Source organism: Scyliorhinus torazame, chromosome 6 (assembly GCF_047496885.1).
Source record: "Scyliorhinus torazame isolate Kashiwa2021f chromosome 6, sScyTor2.1, whole genome shotgun sequence".
Taxonomy (NCBI): Eukaryota; Metazoa; Chordata; class Chondrichthyes; order Carcharhiniformes; family Scyliorhinidae; genus Scyliorhinus; species Scyliorhinus torazame.
In genome coordinates this window covers 304,422,103-304,447,639 of record NC_092712.1, presented here as the reverse complement: position 1 = coordinate 304,447,639, position 25,537 = coordinate 304,422,103, and the positions used below count along the sequence as shown (strand labels likewise).

General features: G+C 49.8%; 1 protein-coding gene across 3 annotated transcripts in view; it reads right to left on the bottom strand.

The window, feature by feature from the left end:
* The window catches only part of cdv3 (carnitine deficiency-associated gene expressed in ventricle 3), a 41,858-nt gene extending 24,110 nt beyond the window's left edge, over window positions 1–17,748 (bottom strand). The window contains exons 1-2 of one of the 3 annotated variants that reach the window (XM_072509974.1): window positions 17,555–17,748; window positions 5,020–5,096 (exon numbers count right to left, since the gene is read on the bottom strand). In XM_072509974.1, coding sequence (XP_072366075.1) covers window positions 5,020–5,096; window positions 17,555–17,599 — 122 coding nt within the window. In that variant the 5' untranslated portion in view covers window positions 17,600–17,748. The remainder of the gene's footprint in view (window positions 1–5,019; window positions 5,097–17,554) is intronic. The other 2 variants (XM_072509975.1, XM_072509972.1) reach the window with 2 other exon arrangements.
* Between the last annotated feature and the right edge of the window lie 7,789 nt (window positions 17,749–25,537).

Here is a 25,537-nt window from a genome sequence, read left to right as displayed (position 1 = left end):
AATCACGGCTGCCTCAACTCACAATCACAGGGGCAGCACGGTGGTGCAGTGGGTTAGCCCTGCTGCCTCACGTCGCCCAGGTCTTCGGTTCGATCCCGGCTCTGGGTCACTGTCCGTGTGGAGTTTGCACATTCTCCCAGTGTTTGCGTGGGTTTCGCCCCCACAACCCAAAGATGTGCAGGGTAGGTGGATTGGCCACACTAAATTGCCCCTTAATTGGAAAAAATTAATTGGGTACACTAAATTTATTTTTAAAAACTCACAATTGCAGAAAAATAAAGTGCTGGAAAGGCTCTTCGGCCCATCGTGCCGGAACTGCTGTAATCCAGATCCCTGGATAACCTTGCCCAACAAAATTCTACCAACCTCGATTTGAAAGCTCAAATCATCCTAGCATCCATTTAGGAAGAGAATTCCAGATTTCTGCTGCTACCCTGTGCACAAAGTATTTCCCAACTTAATGCTCAACTCCACATTCTTCAATTTCACCCCACCCCCAGAGAAAATTGCTTCGATGTATCAAATCCCTTTATCATCTTGAACAAAATTGGTCAGATCGATCTTCTATACTCACTGGAATTTAGGTTTACAGAGGACAGGATAAAATATGGAACCCATTTAGTGAAGCAGCAAGATATAGTCCAATGTGCCAGAGTAACAGCACACAGCCCTCCCAAGGATGTCCATTCTTGTTAGATTTAGAGTAAAATAGGGTCAGTTTGTAAATGAAGACCAAGAACAGGTTAATTGGAAGTAACTTGGGCTTCGCAACACAATAGGCTCACTATAATAACACAGCCCCGGGGTTATAGAAACATAGAAAATAGAAGCAGGAGGAGGCCATTTGGTCCTTCAAGCCCGCTCCACCATTCATTATGATCATAGCTGATCACCCAACTCAGTAGCCTAATCCCACCTTCCCCCCCCCCCCCCCCCAATTATCCTTTGATCCCCTTCACCCCAAGTGCTATATCTAACTGCTTCTTGAAAACAATGTTTTAAACTACTTCCTGTGGTAATGAATTCCACAGGCTCACCACTCTCTGGGTGAAGAAATTTCTCATCTCTGTCCTAAATGGTCGACTGTGACCCCTGGTTCTGGACACCCCCACCATCAGGAACATCCTTCCTGCATCTACATTGTCTAGTCGTTAGAATTTTATAGGTTCCTAGGAGATCCCACCTCCCCTCGTTTTGAACTCCAGCAAATCTCTCCTCATGCGTCCAGCCCACTATACCAGGATCAGTCTGCTAAACCTTTGCCACACTCCTTCGATAGCAACATCCTTCCTCTGATAAGGAAACAAAAACTACACACAATATTCCAGGTGTGGCCTCACCAAGGCCCTGTATAATTGCAGCAAGACATCCCTGCTCCTGTACTCAAATCCTCTCGCAATGAAGGCCAGCATACCATTTGCCTTCTTTACCACCTGCTGCACCTGCCATGCTTACTTTCAGTGACTGGTGCACGAGGACACCCAGGTCTCATTGAGATAATAATCTGCCTTCCCATTTTTACTACCAAAGTGGATAACCTCACATTTATCTAAATTATACTGCATTTGCCATTCATTTGCCCACTCACTCAACTTGCCCAAATCACACTGAAGGATCTCTCCTCACAGCTCACCCTCCCACCCAACTTTGTGTCATGTACAAATTTGGAGATATTACATTTTGTTCCCTCATCTAAATCATTAACATATATTTTGAATAGCTGGGGATCCCAGCACTGATCTCTGCAGTACCCCACCAGTCATTGCCTGCCAATTTAAAAAAGACCAGTTAATTCCTACTCTTTGCTTCCCGTCGACCAGTTTTCTATCCATATCAATAAGTTAGCCCTAATCCCATGCACTTTAAGTTTACAGGCTCTCTTACGCAGGCCTTTGTCAAAAGTCTTCCGAAAGTTCAAATAAACCACATCCGCTGGCTCCCCCTTATCAACTCTACTAGTTACATCTTCAAAGAATTTCAGTAGATTTGTCAAAGAATTCTAGTAGATTTGTCAAGTATGATTTCCCCTTTGTAAATCCATGCTGACTCAGTCTGATCCTGCCACTATTTTCTAAGTGCTCTGCTATAAAATCTTTACAGGTACATGCAGAAGCTGCGGCAACAAATGAACAGACATAGCACAATCGCCAGACAGGAATGTTCCGTTCCAATCAGGGAACACTTCAGCAGAATCACAGAGCAGAAACTTATAGCCAAGTTCCACACGCATGAGCACGGCCTCGACCGGGACCTTGGATTCATGTCGCATTACATTTACCACCCCCCCCACAATCTGGCCTGGCCTTGTGAAATCCTACCTACTGTCCTGGCCTGAGACAATTCACACCTCTTTAACCTATGATTATCCCTTTCTCCAGGCAGACTGTCTGGACCTATAAAGACTTGATTACCTGCAAAGACTCTCATTCAAAGTATCATCTTGCATCATTGACTTTGTCTATATGTGTGTTTGTGGAACCCACCTCTTCATTGACTTGAAGGAGCTGCGCTCCGAAAGCTAGTGATTCAAAACGAACCTGTTGCACTTTAACCTGGTGATGCAAGACTTCTTACTATGCCGACCAGAGTCCAACGCCGGCATCTCCACATCAAAATCTTTGATAATGTATTCTAGAATTTCCCCCACAATGACATCTGGCCTATAATGGGGCTGGTTTAGCACAGTGGGCTAAACAGCTGGCTTGTAATGCAGAGCAAGGCCAGCAGCGCGGGTTCCATTCCCATACCGGCCTCCCTGAACAGGTGCCAGAATGTGGAGACTAGGGACTTTTCACAGTAACTTCATTGAAGCCTACTTGTGACAATAAGTGATTATTATTCCATGTTTTCTCTCAACCACCTTATGAAATAGTGGAGCTACATTAGATGCCCTCCAATCTGTATGAACTGTTCCAGAATCTATAGAATCCTGGAAGATGGCCACAATGCATCCACTATTTCTAGATCCACTTCCTTAAGTACTCTGGGATGTAGATTATCAGGTCTTAGGGATCAGCCTTCAATCCCATCAATTTCCCCAACACCATTTCTTTACTAATATTGATCTCATTCATTTTCACCCCCCTCATTAAACCCTGCATTCCCAAACATTTCTGGGATCACATTTTGTGGAGAACCAAAGTATATATTCAGTTGCTCAGCCATTTCTTTGTTCCCCATCATAAATTCTCGTTTTTGACTGTAAGGGACCTACATTTCACTTCACCAATCTTTTTCTCTTCACATAACTACAGAAACCTTTAGTCAGTTTTTATGTTCCCTGCAAGCTTACTCTCATTTTCCCCATCTTAATCAATCCCTTGGTCCTTCTTTGCAGAATTCTAAACTGCTCCCAATCCTTAGATCTGTTTATCCTGGCCAATTTGTATGCTTCTTCCTTGGATTGAATGCTACTAATTTCCCATCTAAGCCATGGATTGGTCACCCTTTGCATTTTGCTTTTGTGCCGCACAGAATAAACAATGGCTACAGCTCCCCATGCACTCCTTGAATGTTTGCCATTGTCTAGCCACAGTCATCCCTCTTAAGTAATGTTTTCCAGTGGTGGCATGGTAACACAGTGGTTAGCACTGTTGCTTCACAACGCCAGGGACCCAGGTTTGATTCCCGGCTTGGGTCAGTCTGTGCAGAGTCTACACGTTCTCCCAGTGTCTGCGTGGGTTTCCTCCGGGTGCTCTAGTTTCCTCCCACAAGTCCCGAAAGTCACGCTTGTTGGGTGAACTGGACATTCTCAATTCCCCCTCAATGCCCCCAAACAGGTGCCATAGTGTAGCGACTAGGAGATTTTCACCGTAACTTCATTGCAGTGTTAATGTAAGCCTACTTGTGACACTAATAAAGATTATTACATAGCCAACCCATGACACATACTATCGTAGTTTCCTTTATAAAGTTTCAGGACCCTAGTCTCAGCATCAACTACTTCACTTTCCACCTTAAGATGAAAAATTCTGTTATATTATGGTCGCCCATCCCGAAGGGTCTTAACTAGATTGCCAATGATTCCATTCTTATTACATAGTACCCAGTCTTGGATGGCCTGTTCTCTATTTGGTTCCTTAACATATTGGGCCAGAAAACCATCCCGTATACACTCCAGGAATCCCTCCTCTGCAGTATTGTGACTAATTTGATTTGCCCAATCTATAGGCTGACTAAAATTACACAGAGGTTCCTTTATCATAAGCGTCTCTATAGTTGAACAGTCGAAAATAATAGCTCAGGACCCCCAGGTAACTCTTTACTGAATGTGGCCAACATCACAAGTCATGTTGGATCAAATGCTGACAAAGTAGCAGGAAAGGAGGCAGTAAAGATGTTGGAGGTACTCAAAAGGATTAGCAGTCCTAATGGTAGAAAAGTCACTTTATCGGGATGAAATGCATCCAAATTTATTGAGGGCACAGGTAGAAATTACAAAAGTTCTGTCAATAACTCTCTCTGGGTATGGGATAGTGCTACAAGATTACAAATGCCCCACCCATGTTTAAAAAGAGGGAGGGGATAAGTCTCTTCTACAAACAAGAAGCCAGTCAGCCTAATGCTGAAAGGTGAGGAAAAGACTTGAACAATATTCTGGGACAAAATTAAGTGGCATTCAGAGAAGTAGAGTGAAGAAATTAAAAGCAGCAGCATGGAGTGATTTAAGGCAAATGGTGTTTGACTAGTATGGTCAAACTGATTAGGCAGGAGCTGATGAGTCTAATGCACTTGGATGTGGTGCACATGGACTTATCAAAGACGCTAGACAAAATGCCCCAGACTTTAATCAAACAAAATGGGGAAAGAGTGGGATTCATTGGTATCTCCAGACACAATAGGGCTGAATGATCTCCCTGTATGCATTATTCTATGATTAGGTTACAATATAAAATGAGCTTAATAAACAAGTTTGACACTAACCCTTCAAGAATCAAAATGTACTTAATAATCAAAAAAGCTGAAACCACATCATTGGCTCATATCTAATAAAAGCACTCCTTCAATTATTGTGCTCACCTGATTTGTAAGGCATGGATTCTCAAGCCACTGTAATCAACTTCCTTTTGCTCAAACTCCTTCCATTCTTCATCCTCCTAAAAACATACACAAGATTAATAAACTCAAACTAAGTTTAGGCAATTGATTACATTGAAAAGCTAGCCTTCATAAAATGCACATGTCTGTAAAAGCTTAAAAATGAAATCGGCCCAGATTTTGCAGTAGTAATGATGGCAAAAATCAGTCAGCGTTCAGCATTATCCTGTGTAACTGACACAGCAGCTTCCCATACTGGCCATTAAATGCAGAAATCCAGAGGCCACATCAGTCATTTCTTCCAGAGTCTGCTGCTGACAGAGTTCAAGTAAAAATCACTGATTTGACATGAACTTTCACTTTCATGTCCTACTGTAAAAGGCTTTGAAAATTTTCACATTGAACGAGGTTTAATTGAGTCAACAGCACGCAAGTCACAATCCAAGACCCTCTCTGGCCCTGAAAATGTAACTTTATATTGAATATTGAATGGGATGCCGTATTTCTCCATTCCATGCTAAAAATTTCCATATTCAAATATTTACATTTCCAATTCCATAGCAACACCTGTAAATGTATCAATCTTTATTTCATTTTCTGAAACATTAAATGAACGATGAACTCTGCTAGCTACCCGATTTGTCGGGAAGTCTTTCGCTATAAAGATCAAAATTAATGTTGAGAAAGGTGAAACCCAAGCCAGAGAAACTGCTAGGTCTTTGCATGCAGCTTTGAGGGGAGTGGCGCACGACATCACTTTGCAGCTGACAGTAAAATCTAGGCCGATGCTTATTTAAAAATAAAGCCAGCAGAGAACTAAAGGAGCCAAAAGGAATGTTTTGAGTTACCATGGCTATGCTCTCCTGCTTTGTCTTGTGCTTTGAAGTGAGAACATATAAAATTTAGCAACAAAATAAAAGTCATTCAACCTACCAAAGCTCACCCTTCTGGAACCCAAAATCCCAGATGGCTAACTAACTTGTTTCTATTACTCAGCCAGACTAAGCTTGGTTCAAAGTGTAGATGCACGCCTACCCTTGGATCTAAGCACCTATGGGTCCACGACTCTTTTTGCTGTACATTAATGACCTGGACTTGGATATAAAGAGCATAATTTCAAAGTTAGCAGATGACTCAAAACACATATGCACTGCAGATAGTAACAGACCTCAGGAGGTCAGACATGAAATGGGCAAACAGGAGGCAAATTAAGTTTAATGCACGAGATGTGTGAAGTGATGCAATTTGGCAAGGCAATAAGTATGAAATTGTAAAATTTTAACAGGGGTGCAGGAGAGAGACCTGGTGGTTCACATAATTCTTTTGAAGGCATTCAGACAGAATTGATGAGGCTGTTGAAAAACTTATGAATTCTGGGATTTACAAAGAGGCATACCATACAAAGCAAGATGTTATACTCAACCTTAATAAATCACTGGGCACTACACTTCACAATGCACATCAAAGCTTGGGGGCAAGTGCAGTAATTTACCAGAATGATGACTGGGTTTTTTTTGAGGGGGGATGAGTTACATGGCGAGGTGTGAAACTTGTAAATGTTGAAAAAGATGAAGGTGTATGCATACATGGAACACAAAGTTAGCATGCAGGTAGGCACAGCAAGTAATTTATTGCAATGGCATTGGAGTACTTGCTACTTTTGAGACAGCATCTGGAATATTGTTCCGATTGAGTATCCATATTTAAAAGGAGGAATATACCTGCATTGAAGGCAGTGCAGCAAGGGTTCACTAGATTGGCACCTGGGATGAAAGGAATGGGCGGCACGGTGGTTAGCACTGCTACCTCAGCTCCAGGGACCCGGGTTTATTTCCGGCTTCGGGTGACTGTCTGTGTGGAGTCTGCACGTTCTCCCCGTGTATGTGTGGGTTTTCCGGGTGCTCTGGTTTTCTCCCACAGTCCAAAGATGGACTGTTTAGGTGGATTGGCCTTGATAAATTGCCCCTTTAGTGTCCAAAAGATTAGGTGGTGTAACTGTGTTACGGGGATATGGTGGGGGTGGGGGCTGAGGGTGCCCTTTCCCAAGGGCTGGTGCAGACTTGATGGCTGAATTGCCTCCTTCTGCACTGTAAATTCTATGAGAATTCTTCACTTAAAGGAATTCTCTACCCCAAAAGGATAGTGGCTATATTTGACAGGTGAGACAATTGTTTGGAATCAAAGGACATGGAGAGCAGGCAGTAAAGTGCAGATGACACCCAAGATCAGCCATATCGGTTCACATAAAATGGGGGAGCAGGTTTGACAGGCCACATGGTCTTTTCCCCCCGTTTCTCATGTTCAACACAGCACGTTGACATGGTGTTTCCCCAACTAGTGATCTTTGGTGTGAAAATGCAATAAATGTATAAATCTACAACTCGATCTTCTGCTGATTTTGACCTTGGGTATTAGAATGTAATGCAGGAAAAACTGCACTTCTGGGAAGCCAGTAACGAGGCACAAATCCAAATAAATTGAAAAAAATCAGGTTCTTGGTAGTCGAATGATTAACAGTGAAATATCAATATGGATGCAAAACAATTCTAAAGGAGGAAAAATCTGTTCAGGTAAAAATTCAGACATCATCCCTAAATTAACTAAACCAGTCTTCGCAATCATTCGTCAAGATAATTTTCAATTATCTAAACCACGATGTTTGACAAAGGGCTCGTTGAAAATGGAGTTGTTTTACATAGAAAATACAGCACAGAACAGGCCCTTCGGCCCACGATGTTGTGCCGAACCCTTGTCCTAGATTAATCATAGATTATCATTGAATTTACAGTGCAGGAGGCCATTCAGCCCTTTGAGTCTGCACCGGCTCTTGGAAAGAGCACCCTACCCAAACTCAACACCTCCACCCAACACAAAGGGCAATTTGGACATTAAGGGCAATTTATCATTGGCCAATTCACCTAACCTGCACATCTTTGGACTGTGGGAGGAAACCGGAGCACCCGGAGGAAACCCACGCAGACACGGGGAGGACGTGCAGACTCCGCACAGACAGCGACCCAAGCCGGAATCGAACCTGGGACCCTGGAGCTGTGAAGCAATTGTGCTATCCACAATGCTACCGTGCTGCCCTGGAGAACAAATAAATCTAGACTATATAATTTTACCATAATCCATGTACCTATCCAATAGCTGCTTGAAGGTCCCTAATGTTTCCGACTCAACTACTTCCACAGGCAGTGCATTCCATGCTCCCACTACTCTCTGGGTAAAGAACCTACCTCTGATATCCCTCCTATATCTTCCACCTTTCACCTTAAATTTATGTCCCCTTGTAATGGTTTGTTCCACCCGGGGAAAAAGTCTCTGACTGTCTACTCTATCTATTCCCCTGATCATCTTATAAACCTCTATCAAGTCGCCCCTCATCCTTCTCCGTTCTAATGAGAAAAGGCCTAGCACCCTCAACCTTTCCTTGTAAGACCTACTCTCCATTCCAGGCAACATCCTGGTAAATCTTCTTTGCACCTTTTCCAAATCTTCCACATCCTTCCTAAAATGAGGCGACCAAAACTGTACACAATACTCCAAATGTGGCCTTACCAAAGTTTTGTACAGCTGCATCATCACCTCACAGCTCTTAAATTCAATCCCTGTTAATGAACGCGAGCACACCATAGGCCTTCTTCACAGCTCTATCCACTTGAGTGGCAACTTTCAAAGATGTATGAACATAGACCCCAAGATCTCTCTGCTCCTCCACATTGCCAAGAACTCTACCGTTAACCCTGTATTCCGCATTCATATTTGTCCTTCCAAAATGGACAACCTCACACTTTTCAGGGTTAAACTCCATCTGCCACTTCTCAGCCCAGCTCTGCATCCTATCTATGTCTCTTTGCAGCCGACAACAGCCCTCCTTACTATCCACAACTCCACCAATCTTCGTATCGTCTGCAAATTTACTGACCCACCCTTCAACTCCCTCATCCAAGTCATTAATGAAAATCACAAACAGCAGAGGACCCAGAACTGATCCCTGCAGTACGCCACTGGTAACTGGGATCCAGGCTGAATATTTGCCATCCACCACCACTCTCTGACTTCTATCAGTTAGCCAGTTCGTTATCCAACTGGCCAAATTTCCCACTATCCCATGCCTCCTTACTTTGTGCATAAGCCTACCATGGGGAACTTTATCAAATGCCTTACTAAAATCCATGTACACTACATCCACTGCTTTACCTTCATCCACATGCTTGGTCACCTCCTCAAAGAATTCAATAAGATTTGTAAGGCAAGACCTACCCCTCACAAATCCGTGCTGACTATCCCTAATCAAGCAGTGTCTTTCCAGATGCTCAGAAATCCTATCCTTCAGTACCCTTTCCATTACTTTGCCTACTACTGAAGTAAGACTAACTGGCCTGTAATTCCCAGGGTTATCCCTAGTCCCTTTTTTGAACAGGGGCACGACATTCGCCACTCTCCAATCCCCTGGTACCACCCCTGTTGACAGTGAGGACGAAAAGATCATTGCCAACGGCTCTGCAATTTCATCTCTTGCTTCCCATAGAATCCTTGGATATATCCCGTCAGGCCCGGGGGACTTGTCTATCCTCAAGTTTTTCAAAATGCCCAACACATCTTCCTTCCTAACAAGTATTTCCTCGAGCTTACCAACCTGTTTCACACTGTCCTCTCCAACAATATCGCCCCTCTCATTTGTAACTACAGAAGAAATTAATGTTTTAACATTGTTTGGAATGTTGCAATTGGATAGAACTATCTGATCACTTATTGACAAAAGGATTGGTCTTTGGAGGAATGGTCAGTTTAAAAATTACTTTCAAGCCCTGCAAAGTAACAACAAAACTGATTTTGGCACCTTGGTGGCCTTGTATTAGACAACAACATAGCATGAAAATCATGCAAACCACTGAGGTGCACATTTCTCTACTGAATGTGGACGCCAAACTGCTGATTGTGTGCCGGGGGTGATAGGGGAAGACCAGACAGGATTTGTAAAGGGCAGGCAACTAAAGGTCAATGTTCGAAGGCTTTTAAATGTTATTATGATGCCCTCAGAAGGAGGAGAGATGGAGGTGGTGGTAGCGATGGATGCGGAGAAGGCTTTTGATCGGGTGGAGTGGGATTACCTGTGGGAGGCGCTGGGATGGTTTGGGTTTGGTGAGGGCTTCATGACTGGGTGCGGTTGCTCTATCAGACACCAGTAGCGAGTGTACACAAACCGGCAGAGGTATTTTAAAATACACGAGGGTCGAGGCAAGGGTGCCCCCTCTCCCCATTACTGTTTGCTTTGGCCAAAGAGCCATGGCATTAAGAGCCTCTAGGAACTGGAAAGGGCTGGTTCGGGGGCAGGGGTTTGGAGCACCGGATATCACTTTACACAGATGACCTGCTCTTGTATGTTTCAGACTCATTGGAGGGGATGGGGGAAGTTATGCGGATCCTCGGGGAATTTGGTAATTTTTTGGGGTATAAATTGAACATAGGGGAAAGAGAGATGTTCATGAACCAGGCAAGAAAGCAGAAGAGACTGGGAGAGCTGCCGCTTAGAATGGTCAGAAAGAGTTTTCGGTATCTGGGAATCCAGTGGCCCAGGAATGGGAGGACTGCAAGTTAAATCTATACGGGCTTGTAAAACAAACAAGAGGACTTTACGAGATGGGTCATGCCCCGCTATCACTGGCGGGGAGGGTACAGACACGAAAATGACCGTCCTCCCCAGATTTCAGTTCGTCTTTCAGTGCCTCCCCATCTTCATCCCAAGGGCCTTTTCTAAGCGGGCGAATAAGGTTACTGCAGGCTTTGTGTGAACAAGTAAAACCCGGCGAGTGAATAAAGTGTTGCTGGAGCACAGTCGGGGGAGGATTGGTGCTGCCGAACTTTTGCAATTACTACTGGGCGGCTAATATAGCCATGAGTAGGAAGTGGGTGAGGGGTCGGTATGAGAGTGGATGGAGGCGGCGTCATGTAAAGACACAAGTTTGGGAGCACTGATAACAGCACCTCTTCCGTTCTCGCCAGCCTGATACTCCACAAGTCCGGTGGTGGCGGCGGCTGAGAATCTGGGGGCAGTGGAGATGTAAGAGTGTGCAAGGTGCGCGGGAAGCCCAGCAAACATGTCCACAAGAGTGTTCTGGCAGAGCTTCGCTAAGGCAATTTCCATGGTACTCAAAACACGAAAGAGGCCAATGTCCTGGCCTTTGCCTCCCTGGTAGCTCGGAGACTGATCTTATTAATGTGGAGGGACTCGATGTCCCAGTGCGTAGAGACCTGGGTTAGTGACATGGCTGGGTTTCTCAGTCTTGAGAAAATAAAGTTCGCCTTAAGAGGGTCAATGGTAGGGTTCACCCGGAGGTGGCAGCCGTTCGTCGACTTTCTCAGGGAAAATTAAAGTGTCAGCAGATGCAGAATCCCAAAGCGCTTTTGGGGGGGGGGGGGTTATGGTTGGGGTGTGTAAAAGCGCTTTGGGGGGGGGGGTTATGGTTGGGGTGTGAAGATTGTGAGGGGGGTGGAAATGTTTATTATACCATGTTTATGTCGTTGTTATTGTTATTATTATAAAAACTTGCAAATACCCTAATAAAAATATATATATTTTTTTTAAAAAAGAAAATCAAACCAACCACATCGGAAATGTTTAGAATATTTCCTCAGGGCAATGCTGCTAATGCCCCATTTGTTCTGTACGGTGGCAACAGGCATTCTTTGTGAACAGCTGCAGTTTCTATGGCAATGGTACGTCCACAATTATATTAAATCAGTAATTCAAAGACTTGCCCTGATAGCGACGGTATGCATTATCTGGATGGTGTGCAACAGGCAAGTCATTGTGTATCCTGACATTATATCAGAGGTTGTAGAGTTGGCACATGTCGTCATTTTTTTTATTTTTATAAATTGAGTACCCAATTCATTTTTTCCAATTAAGGGGCAATTCAGCGTGACCAATCCACCTACCATGCACATCTTTGGGTTGTGGGGGCAAAACCCACGCAAACACGGGGAGTGACCCAGAGCCAAGGTCGAATCTGGGACCTCGGCGCCGAGGCAGCAGGGCCACCGTGCTGCCCTACATGTCGTCAATTTAAACGCAAGCCACTATAGTTCATCCTGGAGAATGTTCATACTGCAAACACATTGCAGCAGTGAAGGATATAGGGGTTGACAGCATGGTCGTCACATCCATACAACTTGAGTGACAAATATTCCATCACACCACTGACTTGAGCCACCCTTTGCAGAACAGGGTAGAGTCTTTGACGTGCTCTTGCGGCTGGTTCCAATAGGAGCGCCATGTTCAAATGGTCAGGTACTCAACGACAGTGATTTACTGAAGGATAGGCAGAGATGGGGGTTGGACATTTCTTTGTTAGAGAGGGTCAAAACCTGGCAAATGCTGCTTACCACCCATCAACTCAACTGCTTCAGGTTCTGCTGTATGAGCTGGTTTTGGCGGTCTCATTCTAGGTACTGTGAACGAGTCAAACACTCCAAACTCCTGCCCTGCGACAAGAGAAAAGCAGTTCAAGATGCTTGCAGACACTGTCCTGAGGAACAGATATGTGCCAAGACTGTGGTTACTAAACACCAGTAACCACAACCATCTTCCTGCATGTTAGGAAAACCTCCAGCCATCAGATACCAACTCCTGTTGACTTTATTAAAGTGTCTTGGTTTCATACTTATGTCAAATGCTGTCTGTATGAGGATAGTTACTCATCACTCCAGACATGCAGCATTACATTAAAGTCTGGATCAAGGGGGCACCAAGGGCCCCAAGCTGAATACAGATGAGATTACTGGCAAGTATGCTATTGACGCCACTGTCAGAATGCATGGATTTTGCAACATCAAACGCATCAAGCCATTTTGAAAATCTCCAAATGAGCATGACCAGACATCTGTAACTACAGGAGACTGCCGGCTGGGATTGTCAACTTGACACCAATAGCGAAAGACACTTGTAAACATCTCAAACTCAGGTGATGGGTTAACTTTGGTTGAGGATGTGGATCCTCCAGTCATCCGTCCACCATTATTGACTGAATTACATAGAATTTGCAGCACACACAAGCTATTCACTCCAAGTGGGCCACCCCAGTCTTGTTTAATCTTATGAGCAAAAGATTAACTGGTCAGTTATCACAATGCTGTTGACAGGACATTGCTGGTGGAAAATGGCTGCCAATTTACTTGCATATCACTGACATTATACCACATCCACACCCTGATTTCATTGCAAGAATTTTGTTCCATTCCTGCAGTTTTTCAATTTGAAATTAAATGAAATCACTTATTGTCACAAGTAGGCTTCAATGGAGTTACTGTGAAAAGCCCCTAGTCGTCACATTCCGGCGCCTGTTCGGGAAGGCTGGTACGGGAATTGAACAGTGTTGCTGGCCTGCCTGGGTCGTCTTTAAAAGCCAGCGATTTAGCCCTGTGCTAAACCAGCCCCATTTCCATCTGTTCAGACAATGACACCTTCCATTCAATGTTTCTGCAGTCTTCCTTTTACCTCAACAACGGATTCCTTTTCACTGTAGGTGGTAGGATTCACAACCGTGTCTGGCTCACTTGTCTATTCTTGCCCGTCCCTCCCTTCAAGAACCATGATTCAGTTCCTTTTGTCTTCATCCTCTACGCGATCAGCCTCCACATTCAACAATCCTTTTCCACAGTTCAACCAGCTCTCCGCTGATGCCACCAAATATAGCCATACCTTGGGTATTCTGTAAAGGAAATCCCCTCCGGCACAGGCTGGCCCATTCTACAATCAACCCCAAAATCCCTCCTCTTCTTGTACAACAGGAGGGAGAACACCTGCTTTCTCACCCCAGGTGAAACGTACAGTTATTTGAATTTGGCATATTGAAATCACAGCTCAAGGTGGTCTGCTCAACACTGGAAAGGTCAGGGAGTGTATAATTGTAAAATACTTCTGTTCACCCATTTTAAATCTCCACCCACTCTGATCTCTGCCTTTCATCTCCTAGTTTTCTAATACACTCAACACAAGCTCAAGAAGCAGTAGCACCTCATTTTCCCAGACACCTTAGTCCCCAGGCTACAACATAAGTTCAACCATTTTCAGATAAAAACTGCTCCCATTTTTGCAGACAGCAGCTGTTGGCAATGCATCTGCTGTCGTCATCTCAGTTCCTCAAGACCCATCTCCACTCTGAAGAAACAGTAACCTGAAATATTAACCCAGTTTCTCGCCCACAGATGCAGCCAGGCCCACTGAGTGTTGCCAGCAATACAGTTTCATTTCCTGTATCATTCAAATTTGTTAATCAGCCCTCCCTTCACCCTATCTCAGACCCTCCATTTTGTTCTTCCTCCACCTTTGCCTGTCTCTATACACCTCTGCCTTTTTCTAGTATTGGCAAGAACTTAAATAGAGTAGGCTATGTGGTCCCTCAAAGCTGTCCAGTCAGGAGAACAACCATTCAGCATCTACCATGTCAGACCCACTCTGAATCTTCTAACTTACAATTCAACATTCTGACAAGCTCTAATAATACAATGCCTGGCCAGCTGGCTATTTCCAGCATTTTCGGAGGTCTTTTTTCTATGTCATGTTCATTGTGATGCAAGGCACCATGTAAATGCAAGCCTCTGTTAGTTTAAGCTACACTCGAGCAAAACTAGAGTCAATGGAAATCAGGGGGAAAACTCTCCACTGGTTGCGAGTCATACCTGGCACAAAGGAAATCGATTGTGGTTGTTGGAGGTCAATCATCTCAATTCCAGGACATTGCTGCAGGAGTTCCTCAAGGTAGAGTCCGAGGCCCAACCTTCTTCAGCTACTTCATCAATGACCTTCCTTTCCATCATAAGGTCAGAAGTGGGGATGTTTGCTGATGATTGCATATTGTTCATCCAGGGTGTTATCATTGACCAGAAACGTGACTGGACTAGCTACATAAATACAGTTGCTACCAGAGCAGACAAGAAGCTTGGTATCACTCCCTAAAGCCTGTCCACCATCTACAAGGCGCAAGTGTAATGCAATACGCTTCACTTGCCTGAATGGGTGCAGCTCCAACACCACAAGCTCAACACTACCCAGGACAAAGCAACCTGCTTGAGTGCACCTCATCCACAAACAGTCCCTCCCTCCGACATCTACAGTGACAGCAGTATGCACCATCCACAATGCACTGCCAGAACTTACCAAAGCTCCTTAAACAGCACGTTCCAACCCCACGGCTGCTCCCATCTAGACATCACTCACCATATTGACTTGGAAATATATCACCGTTCTTCCCTGTTGCTGTATCAACATCCTGGGACTCCCACCCTAACAGCACTGTGGGTGCACCTACACCTCAGGGACTGCAGCGGTTCAAGGCAGCAGCTCACCACCACCTTCTCAAGGGAAATTAGGGATGTGCAATAAATACTGGCCTAAGACAGCAATGCAGGGGCCCCATAGTACAGCGACAGCACTTTCCTCAAATCCACTGAACATGGGACTGCTTGCGTTCCTTAAACTAGCAGGTATTCCCGTGCAACACATTCTCTGGATTGATGCCTGGTCTGCTCCTGACATATTCTTCTACAATATTGAACCAGCAGTCTTCCAGCTTACTCAGTATCTGAGGAATGTGTGTGATAATCCAGACCACAGATAATGGAAACAATTCTGCTTTTGGTGGCTCACAGCATATCAGAGTGGAGAGTTTTCAGCTACTAAATTATCCCATTTAGTGTTGCAGTAAGATCACTCTACATGGAGGTGCCCACAATGTGCAAGACTACAATGAGAAAATTCAACACATGCTTTATGACACATACAAGATTAGTCAATTATTAGAAATCAAACCCAGAGTACAACAATGTAAGACAACATCTCCCTTTTACCCTGCACCTCCGACTCATCATTCGTTCTGACCATTAAAAATTTTTTTTTTAAAATGAGGATGGAAAGTAGTAATTGCTTAAATAAACAGGATCATAAACCTAACAGTGCGGCTCAGAGGCTCAATGCAACAAATTGTATTCTAGCATTTATATTGGACCTTTAATAGTCAACGGTCCAAGCTGATTCAAAAAAGTGTTATCAGCACAAATTGATCCAAGTTTCCAAAGGAGATAACAGGGCAGGTGACCAAAGGTTGGCTCAAACAGGTCACTTGCCAGAATGTTGAATTGTAAGTTAGAAGATTCAGAGTGGGCTGACATGGTAGATGCTGAATGGTTGTTCTCCTGACTGGACAGCTTTGAGGGACCACATAGCCTACTCCTATTCAGGTTCTTGCCAATACTAGGGCCAGCATAAAGGAGGGAGAGATTGACCCTAGGGTCTAGACAATTAAAGCATAGCTGCTAAAGATGAGTGAAGCAACACAGGGGTGTACATGAGGCCAGAATGTGGGAACAGAACAGATGGAAGACCCACACCTACAACAACCCATGACAACAGTGGTTAGCACTGCTACCTCCCAGCACAAGGGGAGAATGTCAAACCTGGGTCCCATGTCTGAGTGGGTTTCCTCGGTGTTCAGATTTCCTCCCACAGTCCAAAGATGTGCAGGCTAGGTTGATTGGCCAATGTTAAATTGCCACTTGGGGTGGGGTTGCAGGTGAACTCGAAGGGCCGGTGCAGACTCGATGGGCCGAATGTAGGGATTCTATGATCCTAACCCAGTCTTCTGCCTCATCGCCCAAGTGAACTTTCCACTTCCTCTGCCCAGGGGATCTCCTGCTTATTTCTCACCCCTTAAATTAAGTGCTATGGTCTAATTTCCCTCATGACCACCCAACTTTTCAAGACTGGTGGCTCCTACTGTGTTCCATAGAATGACTACGGCGCAGAATGAGGCCATTCAGCTATCGAGTCTGTGCTGACCCTTTGAACGAGCACCCCAACCATGCCCACTCCCCTGCACATCTTTGAATACTAGGGCCCTTTAGCACGGCCAATCCACCTAACCCTGTACATCTTTGGACTGTAGGAGGAAACCAGAGCACCTGAAAGAAAGCCATGCAGACACGGGAAAACGTGCACCTCCACACAGGCGGTCACCCAAGGCTGGAATTGAACCTGGTGCTAGCCACCATGCTTCCCACCCCCACCCAGACCAAGAGGACATTTCCCCAACCCTGCCACAGCAAAGCTAACCCCTCCAGCCCCACCCCAGCTCATTCTCAGGGGCCCCCTTTAATTTTTCTTCACCCCCAAAACCCATCAACAGCAGGGACGTTTCAAATCATCCCCACGCCCAGGGGCCTCCGGTTGTACCTTAAACCTAATTATATCAGAGCTCGAAACCTCAACTCAGAAGCCAGGGAGCCCACCCCGCCCTCCGCCAAAGTCCAGGGCACCCCCTGTAATTCTCCACCTTAAACCGAAGTCCAGGGCCACCCCACCCCCCTCGAGGGCGGCGGCCCCACCCCAGGGCGGGGGATCCTGACCCTCATTCCCCAGAGGGCCGGACACTGCCCCTCCCGCTACCCTTGGTCCCGGTCAGTGCGGCCTACACAGGCCGGCCTCCACACACCCGCCCGCAGTCCGTCCTCTTACCCTGCCCCGCTCCTGTTGCGGATCCTGGCCGTCGCTCTTGGCCATCCGCTCTTTCTCCTTCTTCACCTTCCTGGCCGCTGCGGGGACCGTGACCGGCAGCGCGGCTTCGGCGGGAGCGGCGGCTACCGGCGTGGGGGAGACCGCGGCGGCTTCGGCATCGGCGTCGGGCGGGGGTGGCTCGGCGGGAGCCTGGGCGGGGGCGGGGGCCGGTGTGGGAGCCGGGGCCGGGGCGGGGGCCGGCGCGGGGGCCTGGGCCTCAGGCGGCACCGCGGCTCTGGGCGGCCCGGCGGGAGGCGCCGCCTTGGCCACCTTGGTTCGGTCTTTCTTCTTCTTCTTGTCTCGCTTGGCGAAGAAGTCGTCGAGACTCTTGTCGTCCCCGCTCGGCCATGTCGGTGCGCGGGGAGGGTGGGGGCGCGTGTGGGAGGCGGGCTGAGGGCTGCGGGGATGGAGCTCGGTCCCGCCGCGGTGACTATGGCGATGGAGCCAGGGGGCCGGACGCCTCACACATGCCGACTCGGTGCAGCCGAACGTGCTAAGCGGAACCGGAAACCACGCCCAGCAATGACTGACAGGCCCCCGCAGCCAATCGGCGGCCGTCCTATGTGGAGTGACCCCCTGCGCGGGGAACGGAAGGGGCGGGGCCGCACGCCAAAAGGTTTGGCTGAGGTGACAGAGGGAGAGGCAGCGGCCCGGGGAGGGGGACAGAGGCAGAGAGACAGGGCCCGGGGTGGGCAGGAGAGAACCATTGATTAGAGCAGAGACTGGCCCTGCCCCCACACAAGCCCCCAATCCCCGCTCCCCCCCCCCCCAATCCCCGCTCCCTCCCCCCCCAATCCCCGCTCCCTCCCCCCCAATCCCCGCTCTCCCTCCCCCCCCAATCCCCGCTCTCCCCCCCCCCAATCCCCGCTCTCCCCCCCCCAATCCCGCTCCCTCCCCCCCCAATCCCCGCTCCCTCCCCCCCCAATCCCCGCTCTCCCCCCCCCAATCCCCGCTCCCTCCCCCCCCCATCCCGCTCTCCCCCCCCCCAATCCCCGCTCCCTCCCCCCCAATCCCCGCTCCCTCCCCCCCAATCCCCGCTCCCCCCCCAATCCCCGCTCCCCCCCCCCAATCCCCCGCTCCCCCCCCCCCAATCCCCGCTCCCTCCCCCCAATCCCCGCTCTCACCCCCCAATTCCCGCTCCCCCCCCCAATCCCCGCTCCCCCCCAATCCCCGCTCCCCCCCAATCCCCGCTCTCACCCCCCCAATCCCCGCTCTCACCCCCCAATCCCCGCTCTCCCCCCCCAATCCCCGCTCCCCCCCCAATCCCCGCTCCCCTCCCCCCCAATCCCCGCTCCCCCCCCCAATCCCCGCTCTCCCCCCCCCAATCCCCGCTCCCCCCCAATCCCCGCTCCCCCCCCAATCCCGCTCCCTCCCCCCAATCCCCCGCTCTCCCCCCCCCCAATCCCCGCTCTCCCCCCCCCCCAATCCCCGCTCCCTCCCCCCCAATCCCCGCTCCCCCCCCAATCCCCGCTCCCTCCCCCCAATCCCCGCTCCCTCCCCCCAATCCCCGCTCTCACCCCCCCAATCCCCGCTCTCACCCCCCCAATTCCGCTCCCCCCCCCAATCCCCGCTCCCCCCCCCCAATCCCCGCTCCCCCCCCCAATCCCCGCTCCCCCCCCAATCCCCGCTCCCTCCCCCCCAATCCCCGCTCTCACCCCCCCAATTCCCGCTCCCCCCCCAATCCCCGCTCCCTCCCCCCCCAATCCCCGCTCCCTCCCCCCCCCAATCCCCGCTCCCTTCCCCCCAATCCCCGCTCCCCCCCCAATCCCCGCTCCCTCCCCCCAATCCCCGCTCTCACCCCCCAATCCCCGCTCCCCCCCCAATCCCCGCTCCCTCCCCCCCAATCCCCGCTCCCTCCCTCCCAATCCCCGCTCCCTCCCCCCCAATCCCCGCTCTCACCCCCCAATCCCCGCTCCCCCCCAATCCCCGCTCCCTCCCCCCCAATCCCCGCTCCCCCCCTCCCAATCCCCGCTCTCCCCCCCCCCATCCCCGCTCTCCCCCCCCCAATCCCCGCTCTCCCCCCCCCCCAATCCCCGCTCTCCCCCCCAATCCCCGCTCTCCCCCCCCCCAATCCCCGCTCTCCCCCCCCCAATCCCCGCTCTCCCCCCCCAATCCCCGCTCCCCCCCCAATCCCCGCTCCCTCCCCCCAATCCCCGCTCCCTCCCCCCCAATCCCCGCTCCCCCCCCAATCCCCGCTCCCTCCCATCCCCCCCAATCCCCGCTCCCTCCCCACCAATCCCCCGCTCCCCCCCCCAATCCCCGCTCCCTCCCACCCCCCCCCAATCCCCGCTCTCCCCCCCCAATCCCCGCTCCCTCCCATCCCCCCCCAATCCCCGCTCTCTCCCCCCCCCCCCAATCCCCGCTCCCTCCCATCCCCCCCCCAATCCCCGCTCCCTCCCATCCCCCCCCAATCCCCGCTCCCCCCCCCAATCCCCGCTCCCTCCCATCCAATCCCCGCTCCCCCTCAATCCCCGCTCCCTCCCACCCCCCCCCCCAATCCCCGCTCCCTCCCACCCCCCCCAATCCCCGCTCCCCCCCCCCCAATTCCCCGCCTCCCCCCCAATCCCCGCTCCCTCCCCCCAATCCCCGCTCCCCCCCAATCCCCGCTCCCTCCCCCCAATCCCCGCTCCCTCCCATCCCCCCCCAATCCCCGCTCTCCTCCCCCCAATCCCCGCTCCCTCCCCCCAATCCCCACTCCCTCCCCCCAATCCCCGCTCCCAATCCCCGCTCCCTCCCCCCAATCCCCGCTCCCAATCCCCGCTCCCCCCCAATCCCCGCTCCCTCCCCCCAATCCCCGCTCCCCCCCATCCCCGCTCCCCCCCAATCCCCTCTCCCCCCCCATCACCGCTCCCCCCCCATCCCCGCTCCCCCATCCAATCCCCGCGCCCCCCCAATCCCCGCTCCCCCCCCAATCCCCGCTCCCCCCCAATCCCCGCTCCCTCCCCAATCCCCGCTCCCCCCCAATCTCCACTCCCCCTAATCCTCACCCCCACTCCCCTACTATCCCCATCCCCACTCCCCTGCAATCCCCACTCCCCCCCCCATCCACATTCACGCCCCATCCTCACTTCCCCCCCCATCCTCAATCCTCCTATCCCCGCATCCCCACTCCCAATCCCTACTCCCCCCCCCCCAATCCCCTCTCCCCATCCCTCCTCTGCACCCACCCCAGCCACCGCCACCCTCCTCCCCTGCATCCTCTACCCCCTTCCCTGCCCCCTCTACTCACCTCCCTTCCCCTCTCTATTCCCCTCCCTTGCCCCCCATCCCTTCCCCTGCCCCCTCTAAACCCTCATCTGTCCCTCTATCCCCCTCGCCTGCCCCTCTACCCCTTCCCTGCCCCCTCTATCCATTTCCCTGCCCCTCTCCCCTTCTACTTTCCCTGCCCCCTCTCCACTTGCCCCCTATCCCTGCTCCCTCTCCCCCCTCTACTTCCCTCCCTTGCTCCCTCTATCCCCTCCCCTGCTCTACCCCCTCTTGCCCCCTTCTGCTGTCCCTTCTTCCCCCTCTACCTCCCTCCCCTGGCCTCTCTATCCCTACCCCCTCTCACCCTCCCCTCCCCTGCCCCCTCCAGCTCTCTCTCTACCCCCTCCCCTGCCCCTTCTTCCACTGCTCTCTACCCACCTCCATTGCAAATTCAAAGCAGTCACTGAAGATCATTCATATCTGTAGTTCTCAAGGTTGCCTGCATCCAGCTGGCCTGAGCTCACGCTTTTCCCTCAGTCTTTTTCCATTATTCTGAAGTTTCTTTGCTTTCTATTTGTGTGTTACTTACATTAAAATTTTGGACTCATTCTCATTGATCTTTGCTTATTCTTTCTTTATAGCTTGCATTGTGGTTGACTATAAGCTGCCTGGTTTCAGCTTTCCATCTTATCTCCCTTTTCTAACAGCACTGCTCAAGGATGTCTCCTGTGTCAGCATAAATCCTTCATGTGTCTTGCAGCATGTGTTTGGTTAAGCTATCTGTTTTCTACTGTCAGTGCCTATAAAGTACACATACCTTCTCCCTTACATCCTAGTCACGGGTCTCACAGCCTTGCCACCCAGACACCCTTATCCATGACACGGTCCTCCCTCACACTGACCCCCTGGACGCTGACCTCTCTCCCACACGTCCTGACCCCTTTCATAGCATGACCCTCTCCATTGTTGTGTTTGGTGTTCGATGTCAAGCAAGGAATCTACTGAACGACTTTTGACTTGTCCAAACCAGGATCTTTATTAAATCACAGATCTTTTACAGAGCAAGTTTTCATGGAGTTTCTTTGTACTCCCCTGGAACTACCCCTAGGCACAACTGTTGTCTTGTGCGTCTTAAAACCATCTGCCGATTACCGGATGTGTCCGCACTTATACCTGAGTGCCTTGTCACACGACCCCTGGCTGGAGACCGCGTGGTGTGTCTGTACCGCCACTTGCTAGTTGGAGGTCACACCACCAGCCATGTACAATATTGATTACAGGCATATCATCACATCCATCTCGTCGTAGCCCCTTTTAATACAAAGTCTGAGATAATCATGTCCAGTTTTTGAAGAAGGCCTTCGGTACAAAGATCAGAAGTGTCTGGAATATGAACAGGAACCTCGGCAGAATGTTCACCTTCACCACTTGGATCCTCCCTGCCAGAGTCAAGAGCGCCTGTTCAGATCCTCCCTAACCTCCTCCACCAGCTTTGCAGTATCGCCCATTCCCTCGCCACCTAAATCCCCACGTATCTAAACCTGTCTCTGGCCACCTTGAATGGCAACCCCCCTAAATTAGCTCGCCAACCCAACTCGTTCACCGGGAACACTTCACTTTTCCCGACGTTTAGCTTATATCCCGAGAACACCCAAAACTTCCCCAACAGGCCCATGATCCTCTCCATGCCCTCCAGCGGGTCCGAAATATACAATAGTAGGTCGTCCGCGTATAGCGACACCTGATGTTCCCTTTGTTCCTTCATAGTCCCTCACCACTCTGTCGACCCCCTAAGAGCCATTGCCAAAGTCTCTATCACTAGCGTAAGCAGCAGCTGGCACCCCTGCCACGTTTCCCTGTGCAGTTCAAAGTTCAGTGAGCCCATGTAATTGATCTGCACACTCGCCTTCGGTGTCACATATAACAGGCGCACCCATGCCAAAAACTACAGCCAAACCCGAACCTTCCCAGGGTCTCAAACAGGTACCGCCACTCCACCAGGTCGAATGCCTTCTCTGTGTCCATGGACGCCACTACCTGCGGCACCTGAACTCTCGACGGGGTCATGACCCCATTTAACAGCTTCCTTATATTCCTAGAAAGCTGCCTGCCCTTTACGAAACATGTCTGGTCCTCCGCAACCATCCCGGACATATCCTTCCATCCTTTCCACCACCAACTTAGCCAGCACTTTCACACCCGTATTTAACAGCGATATGGACCAATACGATCCACATTCCAATGGGTCTTTACCCTTCTTTGGTATTAATGTGATTGTTGCCTGCATCATTGCCTCCGGCAGCTCCCACTTCTCGAAAGCTTAATTACGTGCCCCCAAGAGATGTGGCGCCAGGTCCGTCGCAAACTCCTTATAGAGTTCCGCCGGATAACCATCGGGCCCTGGGGCTTCCCCCGACTTCATACCCCTTATTCTGTCCAATACATCCCTCAACCCCAAGGGCTTCTCTAGTGCCTCCTCTTCTCTTGCCCTGTACAGATCCTTATAATAATCCCTAAACATCTTGGTTATCTTCCCCGGCTCTGACACCACATCCCCTGCCCCAGTCCGATTCTTCAATATTTCCCTGGATGCTGCCTGCCTCCGTATCTGATGCATTAACATTCGACTCGCCTTCACTCCGTATTCGTACTGCACCCCCTTGCCCAACGCAGCTGTCCTACCACCTTCCCCGTCGTCAACCTATCAAATTGCCCTTGTAATTTTTTGCTCCTCGTAATCATAGCCCGCACTTTATCGCAAAACCCTCTATCTGCCAACAACCCCGAATCGAGCCTCCAACCCGGGCTCTGCTCCCGTCCCGATCTAAGCTGAATCTCCAGCCATTGGCGCATGGTCCGAGATTACTATCCCTGCGTACTCTGCCCCCTCCACCCCAACCAAAACTTCCCGGCTCACCACAAAAAAGTTGATACTTGAATACACCCTGTATACATGTGAGAAAAAGGAATACTTCCTTCTCCCTGGGTTCTTGAAGCGCCAAGGATCCAGCATCGTTTCCATAAATCCGCCCAGCTCCTTTGCCATTCGTACCCTACCCATTAACCTGGGGCTCGACCTATCCACCCTCGGCTCTAGAACACAATTAAAATCTCCTCCCATAATCAACTGGTACGTGGCCAAGTCCGGGATCGATGCCAGCAACCCCCTCGTAAATCCTACATCATCCCAATTCGGTGCATACAAGTTCACCAACTGTAACATTACATTCTGACTGTAACATTACATTCTGTAGTCTCTTCTTCCTTCCCTGTGTACGGCATGCGTTGTCTGCATAGCATGAAAGAAACAATACTTTTCACTGTATACTAATACATGTGACAATAATAAATCAAATCAAAGGGCAGCATGGTGGCACAGTGATTAGCACTGCAGCCCCACGTGCCGAGGTCCCAGGTTCGATCCCGGCTCGGAGTCACTGTCCGTGTGGAGTTTGCACATTCTCCCCGTGTTTGCGAGGGTTTCGCCCCCACAACCCAAAGATGTGCAGGGTAGGTGGATTGGCCACGCTAAATTGCCCCTTAATTGGAAAAATTAATTGGGTACTCTAAATTTATAGAAAAAAATCAATCAATCAATCAATCAAATCAAAACACCAGTACCACCGGTATCCCCTCTAATACCCCACTCACAATCACATCTCTCCCACACGGGTCCCTCACTTCCTGCGTGCTCTCAAATCCCGTTTTCTTTCTCAGCAAAATGGCCACCCCCCACGACTTGAATCGAACCCCGAGTGGAAAACCTGACCCACTCGTCCCTTCCTTAGCCTAACCTGGTCCTTCACGTGGAGCTGCTTCTCCTGCAGAAAGAACACCTCCGCTTTCAAGCTCCAAAAGTGTGCAAAGACCGAGATCTTTTCAGCGGTCCATTGAGCCCTCGCACATTCCATGTTATCAGTCGTACCAGGGGCTTACGCCTCCATTCCCCTCTGCTGTCCAACCCTTTCAGCTCTACCCCTTTCATTTCACCCTGTACCTGGCCCATCCAAGATGGCCCCATTCGCTGCCCCTGACCACGTTTCTTCTCCAACCTCGCCACGTTGTATTTTCCTCCCCACCCTTACAACCACCTCTCTCGGCCTTCTCCCCTACCTCACCAGCATTACCTGCCAGCATGGCAACTCCTACCCAAAGGCTCCTCCAACTGATCCCCCACCCCCACCTCTTTGTTCTGTGGAGAAGGCTCCCCACTGAGTCCTCCCACAAGTCCCGAAATGTGTGCTGTTAGGCAATTTGGACATTCAAATTCTCCCTCTGTGTACCTGAACAGGCGCCAGAATGTGGCGCCTAGGGGCTTTTCACAGCAACTTCGTTGCAGTGTTAATGTAAGTCTACTTGTGACAATAACAATTATTAGTAATAAAGGAGGAAGACAGAAAGCAAGAAACTACAGACCAGTTAGCCTAACATCTGTCATAGGGAAATTGCTGGAATCCATTATTAAGGAAGTTTTTAAAAATAAATTTTGATTACCCAATTCATTTTTTCCAATTTCGGGGCAATTTAGCATGGCCAATCCACCTACCCTGCACATCTTTGGGTTGTGGGGGCGAAACCCACGCAAACACGGGGAGAATGTGCAAACTCCACACGGACAGTGACCCAGGGTCGGGATTGAACCTGGGACCTTGGTGCCGTGAGGCAGCAGTGCTAACCACGGGACCACCATGCTGCTCTTATTATCAAGTAGGTTATGTATATCGGAAAATCAGACAAAGTCAATCATGGCTTAATGAA